Source organism: Chiloscyllium plagiosum, unplaced genomic scaffold, assembly GCF_037043375.1.
Source record: "Chiloscyllium plagiosum isolate Xiang-an unplaced genomic scaffold, Cpla_swu_hap1 HiC_scaffold_12, whole genome shotgun sequence".
Taxonomy (NCBI): Eukaryota; Metazoa; Chordata; class Chondrichthyes; order Orectolobiformes; family Hemiscylliidae; genus Chiloscyllium; species Chiloscyllium plagiosum.
This window is the reverse complement of record NW_028270150.1, coordinates 20602940-20615716: the sequence shown is the minus strand read 5'-3', so window position 1 is coordinate 20615716 and position 12777 is coordinate 20602940. Positions and strand designations below refer to the sequence as shown.

At 48.2% G+C, this 12777-nt stretch overlaps 1 protein-coding gene across 1 annotated transcript; it reads left to right on the top strand.

The window, feature by feature from the left end:
* LOC148148496 (uncharacterized) lies at positions 1-11227 on the top strand (the record flags this gene model as incomplete). The annotated part of the gene is made up of 12 exons (XM_087993189.1): positions 1-1503; positions 1604-1686; positions 1926-2142; positions 2329-2445; positions 2857-2987; positions 3078-3363; positions 3606-3820; positions 4011-4283; positions 5142-6771; positions 7600-7707; positions 10250-10310; positions 11142-11227. Coding segments are annotated over 12 exons (4710 nt in total), but the record flags the coding sequence as incomplete, so codon positions are not given.
* Between the last annotated feature and the right edge of the window lie 1550 nt (positions 11228-12777).

The following is a 12777-nucleotide window of genomic DNA, read 5'->3' as shown; positions in this document are numbered from 1 at the left end:
ACCATCGCCCCAACGACAACCTCAACCATCGCCCCAACAACAACCTCAACCATCGCCCCAACAACAACCTCAACCATCGCCCCAACAACAACCTCAACCATCGCCCCAACGACAACCTCAACCATCGCCCCAACAACAACCTCAACCATCGCCCCAACAACAACCTCAACCAGCGCCCCAACAACAACCTCAACCATCGCCCCAACAACAACCTCAACCATCGCCCCAACGACAACCTCAACCATTGCCCCAACAACAACCTCAACCATCGCCCCAACCACAACCTCAACCACCGCCCCAACAACAACCTCAACCATCGCCCCAACAACAACCTCAACCAGCACCCAAACAACAACCTCAACCATCGCCCCAACAACAACCTCAACCATCGCCCCAACGACAACCTCAACCATCGCCCCAACGACAACCTCAACCATCGCCCCAACGACAACCTCAACCATCGCCCCAACAACAACCTCAACCATCGCCCCAACAACAACCTCAACCATCGCCCCAACGACAACCTCAACCATCGCGCCAACAACAACCTCAACCATCGCCCCAACAACAACCTCAACCATCACCCCAACAACAACCTCAACCATCGCCCCAACGACAACCTCAACCATCGCGCCAACAACAACCTCAACCATCGCCCCAACAACAACCTCAACCATCGCCCCAACGACAACCTCAACCATCGCCCCAACGACAACCTCAACCATCGCGCCAACAACAACCTCAACCATCGCCCCAACAACAACCTCAACCATCACCCCAACAACAACCTCAACCATCGCCCCAACGACAACCTCAACCATCGCCCCAACAACAACCTCAACCATCACCCCAACAACAACCTCAACCATCGCCCCAACAACAATCTCAACCATCGCTCCAACAACAACCTCAACCATCGCCCCAACAACAACGGCAACCATCGCTCCAACAACAACCTCAACCATTGTCCCAACAACAACCTCAACCATCGCCCCAACAACAACCTCAACCATCACCCCAACAACAACCTCAACCATCACCCCAACAACAACCTCAACCATCGCCCCAACCACAACCTCAACCATCGCACCAAAAACAACCTCAACCACCGCCCCAACAACAACCTCAACCATCGCCCCAACCACAACCTCAACCATCGCCCCAACAACAACCTCAACCATCGCCCCAACCACAACCTCAACCATCGTCCCAACAACAACCTCAACCATCGCCCCAACAACAACCTCAACCATCACCCCAACAACAACCTCAACCATCGCCCCAACAACAACCTCAACCACCGCCCCAACAACAACCTCAACCATCGCCCCAACCACAACCTCAACCATCACCCCAACAACAACCTCAACCATCGCCCCAACAACAACCTCAACCATCACCCCAACAACAACCTCAACCATCGCCCCAACATCAACCTCAACCCGCGCCACAACAACAACCTCAACCATTGCCCCAACAACAACCTCAACTAGCGCCCCAACAACAACCTCAACCATCACCCCAACAACAACCTCAACCATCGCCCCAACAACAACCTCAACCACCACCCCAACAACAACCTCAATCATTGCCCCAACAACAGCCTCAACCATCACCCCAACAACAACCTCAACCATCGCCCCAACAACAACCCCAACCATCGCCCCAACAACAATCTCAACCATCGCCCTAACAACAATCTCAACAAGCGCCCCAAAAACAACCACAACCATCGCCCCAACAACAATCTCAACCAGCGCTCTAACAACAACCTCAACCATCGCCCCAACAACAACCTCAACCATCGCCCCAACAACAGCCTCAACCATCACCCCAACAACAACCTCAACCATCGCTCCAACAACAACCCCAACCATCACCCCAACAACAACCTCAACCATCGCCCCAACAACAACCTCAACTAGCGCCCCAACAACAACCTCAACCAGCGCCCCAACAAAAACCTCAACCAGCGCCCGAACAACAACCACAACCATCGCCCCAACAACAATCTCAACCATCGCCCCAACAACAACCTCAACCACCACCCCAACAACAACCTCAACCAGCGCCCCAACAACAACCACAACCATCGCCCCAACAACAATCTCAACCATCGCCCCAACAACAACCTCAACCATCGCCCCAACAACAACCACAACCAGCGCCCCAACAACAACCTCAACCATCGCCCCAACAACAACCTCAACCACCGCCCCAACAACAACGGCAACCATCGCCCCAACAACAACCTCAACCATCGCCCCAACAACAACCTCAACCATCGCCCCAACAACAACCTCAACCATCGCCCCAACAACAACCTCAACCACCGCCCCAACAACAACGGCAACCATCGCCCCAACAACAACCTCAACCATCGCTCCAACAACAATCTCAACCATCGCCCCAACAACAACCTCAACCATCGCCCCAACAACAACGGCAACCATCGCCCCAACAACAACCTCAACCATCGCCCCAACAACAACCTCAACCAGCGCCCCGACAACAACCACAACCATCGCCCCAACAACAACCTCAACCATCGCCCCAACGACAACCTCAACCATCGCCCCAACAACAACCTCAAACATCGCCCCAACCACAACCTCAACCATCGCCCCAACAACAACCTCAACCATCGCCCCAACGACAACCTCAACCATCGCCCCAACCACAACCTCAACCATCGCCCCAACAACAACCTCAACCATCGCCCCAACGACAACCTCAACCAGCACCCAAACAAAAATCTCAACCATCGCGCCAACAACAACCTCAACCAGCACCCAAACAACAACCTCAACCATCGCTCCAACAACAACCACAACCATCGCCCCAACAACAACCACAACCATCGCCCCAACAACTAGCTCAACCATTGCCCCAACAACAACATCAACCATCGCCCCAACAACAACCTCAACCATCGCCCCAACAACAACCTCAACTAGCGCCCCAACAACAACCACAACCATCGCCCCAACAACAATCTCAACCATCACCCCAACAACAACCTCAACCATCGCCCCAACAACAACCTCAACCATCACCCCAACAACAACCTCAACTAGCGCCCCAACAACAACCACAACCATCGCCCCAACAACAATCTCAACCATCACCCCAACAACAACCTCAACCATCGCCCCAACAACAACCTCAACTAGCGCCCCAACAACAACCACAACCATCGCCCCAACAACAATCTCAACCATCGCCCCAACAACAACCTCAACCATCGCTCCAACGACAACCTCAACCAGCGCTCCAACAACAACCTCAACCACGGCCCCAACAACAACCTCAACCATTGCCTCAACAACAACCACAACCAGCGCCCCAACAACAACCTCAACCGTCGCTCCAACAATAACCTCAACCATCGCCCCAACAATAACCTCAACCATCGCCCCAACAACAACCTCAACCACGGCCCCAACAACAACCTCAACCATCGCCCCAACAACAACCTCAACCATCGCCCCAACAACAACCTCAACCATCGCCCCAACAACAACCTCAACCACTTCCCCAACAACAACCTCAACCAGCGCCCCAACAACAACCTCAACCATCACCCCAACAACAACCTCAACCAGCGCCCCAACAACAACCTCAACCAGCGCCCCAACGACAACCTCAACCATCGCCCCAATGACAACCTCAACCATCGTCCCAACAACAACCTCAACCAGCACCCAAACAATAACCTCAACCATCGCTCCAACAACAACCTCAACCAGCGCCCCAACAATAACCTCAACCATCGCCCCAACAACAGCCTCAACCATCGCCCCAACAACAACCTCTACTAGTGCCCTAACAACAACCTCAACCATTGCTCCAACAACAACCTCAACCAGCGCCCCGACAACAACCTTAACCATCGCCCCAACAACAACCTCAACCATCGTGCCAACAACAACCTCAACCAGCGCTCCAACAACAACCTCAACCATCGCCCCAACAACAACCTCAACCATCACTCCAAGAACGACCTCAAGCATTGCCCCAACAACAACCTCAACCATCGCTCCAACAACAACCTCAACCATCACCCCAACAACAGCCTCAACCAGCGCCCTAACAACAACCTCAACCATCGCCCCAACAACAACCTCAACCATCGCTCCAACAACGACCTCAACCATCGCCCCAACAACAACCTCAACCAGTGCCCCAACAACAACCACAACCATCGCCCTAACAACAATCGCAACCATCACCCCAACAACAACCTCAACCAGCACTCAAACAACAACCTCAACCATCGCCCCAACAACAACCTCAACCATCACCCCAACAACAACCTCAACCAGCACTCAAACAACAACCTCAACCAGCGCCCCAACAACAACCTCAACCATCACTCCAAGAACGACCTCAAGCATTGCCCCAACAACAACCTCAACCATCGCTCCAACAACAACCTCAACCATCACCCCAACAACAGCCTCAACCAGCGCCCTAACAACAACCTCAACCATCGCCCTAACAACAACCTCAACCATCGCCCCAACAACAACCTCAACCATCGCTCCAACAACAGCCTCAACCATCGCCCTAACAACAACCTCAACCAGTGCCCCAACAACAACCTCAACCATCGCCCCAACAACAACCTCAACCATCGCCCCAACAACAACCTCAACCATCGCCCCAACAACAACCTCAACCATCGCTCCAACAACAGCCTCAACCATCACTCCAAGAACGACCTCAAGCATTGCCCCAACAACAACCTCAACCATCACACCAACAACAACCTCAACCAGCGCCCCAACAACAACCTCAACCAGTGCCCCAACAACAACTTCAACCATCACCCCAACAACAACCTCAATCATTGCCCCAACAACAACCTCAAGCATCGCTCCAACAACAACCTCAACCATTACCCCAACAACAACCTCAATCATTGCCCCAACAACAACCTCAACCAGTGCGCCAACAACAACCTCAACCATCACCCCAACAACAACCTCAACCAGCGCCCCAACAACAAACTCAACCCTCACCCCAACAACAACCTCAACCATCACTCCAACAACAACCTCAACCATCACCCCAACAACAACCTCAACCATCACCCCAACAACAACCTCAACCATCATCCCAACAACAACCTCAACCAGCGCCCCAACAACAAACTCAACCATCACCCCAACAACAAACTCAACCATCGCCCCAACAACAACCTCAATCATCGCTCCAACAACAACCTCAACCACCACTCCAACAACAACTTCAACCATTGCCTCAGCACCAACTTCAACCAATGCCCCAACAACCACAACCAGTGCCCCAACAACAACCTCAACCAGTGCCCCAACAACAACCACAACCAGCACCCCAACAACAACCTCAACCATCGCCCCAACAACAACCTCAACCATCACCCCAACAACAACCTCAACAATCGCTCCAACAACCACCTCAACCATCCCTCCAACAACAACCTCAACCATCACCCCAACAACAACCTCAACCATCGCCCCAACAACAACCTCAACCAGCGCCCCAACAACAACCTCAACCATCACCCCAACAACAACCTCAACCATCGCTCCAACAACAACCTCAACCATCGCCCCAACAACAACCACAACCAGCGCCCCAACAACAACCTCAACCATCACCCCAACAACAACCTCAACCATCGCTCCAACAACAACCTCAACCATCGCTCCAACAACAACCTCAACCATCGCCCCAACAACAACCTCAACCAGCGCCCCAACAACAACCTCAACCATCACCCCAACAACAACCTCAACCAGCGCCCCAACAACAACCTCAACCATCACCCCAACAACAACCTCAACCATCGCCCCAACAACAACCTCAACCATTGTCCCAACAACAACCTCAACCATCGCCCCAACAACAACCTCAACCATTGTCCCAACAACAACCTCAACCAGCGCCCCAACAACAACCTCAACCATCACCCCAACAACAACCTCAACCAGCGCCCCAACAACAACCTCAACCATCACCCCAACAACAACCTCAACCATCGCCCCAACAACAACCTCAACCATTGTCCCAACAACAACCTCAACCATCGCCCCAACAACAACCACAACCATCGCCCCAACAACAACCACAACCAGCGCCCCAACAACAACCTCAACCATCGCCCCAACAACAACCTCAACCACCGCCCCAACAACAACCTCAACCATCACCCCAACAACAACCTCAACCATCGCTCCAACAACAACCTCAACCATCACCCCAACAACAACCTCAACCATCGCTCCAACAACAACCTCAACCATCGCTCCAACAACAACCTCAACCATCGCTCCAACAACAACCTCAACCATCGCCCCAACAACAACCTCAACCATCGCCCCAACAACAACCTCAACCATCGCTCCAACAACAACCTCAACCATCGCCCCAACAACAACCTCAACCATCGCTCCAACAACAACCTCAACCATCGCTCCAACAACAACCTCAACCATCGCTCAAACAACAATCTCAACCAGCGCTCCAACAACAACCTCAACCAGCGTTCCAACAACAACCACAACCAGCGCCCCAACAACAACCTCAACCATCGCCCCAACAACAACCTCAACCAGCGCTCCAACAACAACCTCAACCATCGCCCCAACAACAACCTCAACCAGCGCCCCAACAACAACCTCAACCATCACCCCAACAACAACCTCAACCATCGCTCCAACAACAACCTCAACCATTGTCCCAACAACAACCACAACCAGCGCCCCAACAACAACCTCAACCATCGCCCCAACAACAACCTCAACCAGCGCTCCAACAACAACCTCAACCATCGCTCCAACCACAACCACAACCATCGCTCCAACAACAACCTCAACCATCGCTCCAACAACAACCTCAACCATCGCCCCAACAACAACCTCAACCATCGCTCAAACAACAACCTCAACCATCGCTCCAACAACAACCTCAACCATCGCTCCAACAACAACCTCAACCATCGCTCAAACAACAATCTCAACCATCGCGCCAACAACAACCTCAACCATCGCCCCAACAACAACCTCAACCATCGCTCAAACAACAACCACAACCATCGCTCCAACAACAACCTCAACCATCGCTCAAACAACAACCTCAACCATCGCCCCAACAACAACCTCAACCAGCGCTCCAACAACAACCTCAACCATCGCTCCAACAACAACCACAACCATCGCTCCAACAACAACCTCAACCATCGCTCCAACAACAACCTCAACCATCGCCCCAACAACAACCTCAACCATCGCTCAAACAACAACCTCAACCATCGCTCCAACAACAACCTCAACCATCGCTCCAACAACAACCTCAACCATCGCTCAAACAACAATCTCAACCATCGCTCCAACAACAACCTCAACAATCGCTCCAACAACAACCTCAACCAGCGTTCCAACAACAACCACAACCAGCGCCCCAACAACAACCACAACCAGCGCCCCAACAACAACCTCAACCATCGCCCCAACAACAACCTCAACCAGCGCTCCAACAACAACCTCAACCATCGCCCCAACAACAACCTCAACCATCGCTCCAACAACAACCTCAACCATCGCTCCAACAACAACCTCAACCATCGCTCCAACAACAACCTCAACCAGCGCTCCAACAACAACCTCAACCATCGCCCCAACAACAACCTCAACCATCGCCCCAACAACAACCTCAACCATCGCTCAAACAACAACCTCAACCATCGCTCCAACAACAACCTCAACCATCGCTCCAACAACAACCTCAACCATCGCTCCAACAACAACCTCAACCATCGCTCCAACAACAACCTCAACCAGCGCTCCAACAACAATCTCAACCATCGCCCCAACAACAACCTCAACCATCGCCCCAACAACAACCTCAACCATCGCCCCAACAACAACCTCAACCATCGCTCCAACAACAACCTCAACCATCGCCCCAACAACAACCTCAACCAGCACCCAAACAAAAATCTCAACCATCGCTCCAACAACAACCTCAACCATCGCCCCAACAACAACCTCAACCATCGCCCCAACAACAACCTCAACCATCGCTCCAACAACAACCTCAACCATCGCCCCAACAACAACCTCAACCATCACCCCAACAACAACCTCAACCATCGCTCCAACAACAACCTCAACCATCGCCCCAACAACAACCTCAACCATCGCCCCAACAACAACCTCAACCATCGCCCCAACAACAACCTCAACCATCGCTCCAACAACAACCTCAACCATCGCCCCAACAACAACCTCAACCATCACCCCAACAACAACCTCAACCATCGCTCCAACAACAACCTCAACCATCGCCCCAACAACAACCTCAACCATCACCCTAACAATAACCTCAACCTCAATCAGCACCACAAGCATGACCTCATTAAACACACCAGCCATCAGCAAAACCATCTCCTTAACCTCTGATCCCTCCTCCACCCTAACTCCTACCTTTAGTCGCCCTATCTCTACATCTGTCAATACATCCAGTGGTAAGTAGAATATTTTAACCTGTAATCAATCTGTGATTTTTCACGCAGGACTTGAACATTGCTGAAAATTAACGTATTTGGTTTAGCCGTTTCCGTGTGTCCTGATGAGTTCATTTGGCAAGAATGTAACCTCAGCTGGAAAACCTACATTTATGTTCCTTGGGTAAACACTGCTGAGTGTTTGGCAAATGGTCTCTGATTCCTCGGGCTGTAACGTTGAGGCTCGTTCCTATTAATGTTGCTTGACAGTTATTTGCCAGGCATTGTTTAAATTTTAATTTGAAGCCTGTTACGTTGACACTTGCAAGGGACCTCCCTGAGAAATGAACCAATGAATGGCTATCATCAATTCTGTTGACAAAATAGGAACATTTTAAGTCAATCCATGAGAGTTGGCTTTGGTGCCTCATTTCACTTCCTGGTTAACTGCTATCAATTGTGTCTTTCACAAAACTGTGAGATACCTTAGTTATAACTTTAAAATATCGACTGCAGACTGATCTGTTATGATTTTTTAAATGGTATTTGTAATTTTCCAATGTCACAAAACGCATCATTAAGGAAGTAAAATTTGTATTTCTTCAGTGCTGTTGCATATCTCAAAAATGATACTTTGCAAGTTTTGTTCTGTTCTTCACTAAGTGAGGAATATTTATCAGGTCATCATCATTCTCATCTTGAAATAGTTTCTTGGGATGTACAGCAACCAGCAGAATGTCTGCAGAAGACAGTTATATTTATGTTCTAAAGGACAGTAACGGGGAAGCTCATGATTTTAGAACCCAAAGATTTGTGTCACACTGTTACTGACAACTGCAATTATGAATTGTGTTGGAATCACTCAAGAGACAGAAATTGGCATGAGTTTGAGTGTCTTGAAACTCATTGACACCATGGGGACTATCTAATGCCATTAAATGCCCATTGACCAGAGACAGAGTCACATGTACTGTTGCTGTTCTTAGCCCAGGCTTACCATCGGCATCCAACTTGAGGACAGTGGGACTGCCAAAGCACCAGGGAGTTTCAACCAATAATATTCATTCTAACCCCTCGGTGGGTAGCACACAGTTACAAGGACAGTCAGGACAGGCAGTTTTGATGAACTGTGTTTTGCTTCACTTCATATTTCATTGATCTTTAGTCTGACTTGTGATGATGGAGGACTGAAGGCTGTGAGCTTTCAGAACAACCCCCTTGCAGCATTAGGGAATGTCTATGATCTGAGCATTGACTTTCGTCACTTCAGACTTTTAACAATGAGATGTGATCACCTGCTTGTCAAATTGTCTGGGGCAAGGTGATTGTAGCCTTGCCATTAATCTGTGGTTACCTCCTTCAGCTCCGGTAGAGTTGCTGGTTTTTATGATCATCCCTGCTCCATTCCACTGACATTTCTACATTGCCCATTACACTTACAGGGCCAGAGTACTTAAAACACAACATTTTACTAAACCGCTCAGAACTTAATTAGCCTTCAGATAGATGCTGGTATCCAAAGTTCAAAAATAGAGAAATCATATCTTCCTCATTTCAATCAGTTTTCCACCTAGGTGCCCTCAGGCATATATTACATTGCTGTGTTTGCCAATTTGGAAAGAGGGTGAAGACAGGGCTGTATGACAGCATTTTCATTTGCCCCATCAGACAGACATTTCAGAATTCTAGCAGATAGGGACCAGCGGATCCAATTCTGATAGCTCCTCGAATGAACTTTAATTGTATTGCTTTATACAGGTTATGGTGAGCAACAGCCCATATCATCGAGCCATTGAGAGAGTTGGGACCTTTAAGCAGGGTACGTGTTGGAGTTCTTGCTGAACTCACTTCCAACTACACAATGGCTGATGGACTGGAGTAGGACTTTGATGGCAGAAAGCTACCGTGGAAGACATGGTTCCCCGCAATAAATTAAATGGTCATAGCCAGTGGAGGGAAGGCAAGCTAGAAAAGAGTTAAATCTTAAGTTTCCTTGAGATACCTGACACAACACAATTGCTCCAGGAAACTCAAAGATAACTAAAAGTGTATAAATTGTTGGACCTCTTCATGCCTTGTGGTTCCTCCCCAGTTCGATGCATAATTCTGAACTTTTGACATAAAACTCTGGCTTTGATGCAATAAAAATACCTGTGACTTACTTCAGTGAGCACTTCTGACATTTCTCAAAATCCAGAAGTTAAAATGCGAGTGAGCAGGAGGCAGGGGCAGAACTGCAGGGGAAACTTTTTTGTTGTTTGAATTTCTCATCCATCCTCTTCTCATTAGGTTTGGGAGACTAATGTCTGTTGGAACATAGGAGAAGATCATTCAGCCCATCAGGCCACTCTGCCATTCAAATGGATCATGACTAATCATCTACATCTATGCCATTATTCCTCATATCCCACTGCCATTAGTATACAGGAATCTATTGAGTAATGTCTTGACTATGCTTAATGATTGCCCTTTAATGGCCTATGGAATAGAGAATTCCAAAGATCACCAGCCACCTGAGTGAGGAAATTCCCTGCATGATCATTTTTTGTGACTCATGAACAAGTACATACACATCCTTCTGGATATCAATACTCCCCAAACCTTCCACCATTTGAGAAATAGTTTCCCTTTCTGTTTTGTTTTCTGCCAGAGTGGATATCTTCACAAGTGAAGAACTGTGGAAAAGCCAAAATGAATCTGCCCATGATGCTGAAGTTTAAAAAGAACAGAAACTAAACAAAGCTAAATGAGAAAAATTATTCCAAATCAGTTTTCTAGTGTGTGACAAATTTAAGAGAAGTCTGAAAATTGGCAGAAGTTACACAGTTATGTGATTCCTGGCAAAAGATAGCAAAATGTAGTGATGATAATGATGATGTCTGATTCTAACAGTTGACTTGCAAGCAAGATGGAATAGCCTTTTGCCTGACTAAGGTGGAGTGGTATATGTTGACCAGTTGCTACAATAATGTTGGCATTTCTTTGATATTATTGATAGGGATTCCTGTGGCACCATTGGAAGCATTTTTACCTGAGTTGCTGACAGTCTCTCATCTCTTTGATAAGATCTCAAAGCAGGGCCACTGCTGCCAGGTCTAGTGAATGTAAAGAATGTAAAATTTTGAAAAGTAGATTTGCCCTCTGTGCCCTGGCAATGCCGAGCTCTCAATCAATATCAAAAGGCCAAATGTCTTTGTCATTAAGCCCACTGCTGTTTGGGGAATTTGCTGTATGTGTATTGGCCTCTGCACTTCCTACACAACAGTAACTACACTTTATTAGTAATTTGAGACAACTCGTGGCCAGGAACAATTTTTTTTAACTGAAGCAAAAAGCAAATCAAAACATTTTGACCTCAACATATTTAGACTTGCAGTCATCTAGAATAAACCTTCAGTTGTAGGTTTAGTAAGGGCCTGGAGAAAATCACCAAAAGGTATAAAATCAGAATCTGTAAGAATACTATTGTGTATCAAGGAGGTGATTCATTTGCAAATGTCTATAGATGTGACTTGCAGGAAAGAGATAATATGATGGAATTTAAGTGATCTTCTAAAGTGAGCAGAGAAGTTTTGTTTTCTTAATGCTATTTTCAAAATGATGTCCAAGAATTGAATAGAATTTATTGTCACGTGTACCGAGGCACATTGAAAAGCTTTGTCTTGCGAGCAATACAGGCAGATCACAGAGTTAAGTAGCATTGATAAGTAAATAATAGGTAACTAGCTGCAAAAACCAAAACACAGGTACAGGTGCATGCTAAGAGTTTGTGAGTCCATTCAGTATTCTAGCAACAGTCGGGTAGAAACTGTTGCGAAACCGGCTAGTGTGTGTGTTCAGGCTTCTGTACCTTCTCCCCGGTGGTAGAGGTTGTAGAAAAACATTGCCAGGGTGGGATGGATCTTTGAGAATGCTGGCAGCTTTCCTGGACAATGTGAAGACAGTGAAATTCCATTCCTAATTCCCGGAATTAGAAAATAGTTGTCAGATTAACAAAGCCAATAAGGCATAGCATCTAAAATAATCCTTCCTTCAATCCTCCCTTAAAGGATGATATGAATTTCTCTGCTTTGTATATCATTCATCTTCATGTCAACTCTCAAGGTATTTCCAAATTTAGTGCCAGTGTGTGTCACATAATGAGCAATTTTATGTGATCTTTATACCTATTGGAAGCTTCCCACTTCATTCAGAAATGCTGCGATCAAAAGAGAATGTCGACCTTTGTTCTTTATAACTGGTTCACTGCACTACCTACCTCATGCCACATTTTCCACCTTCTCATG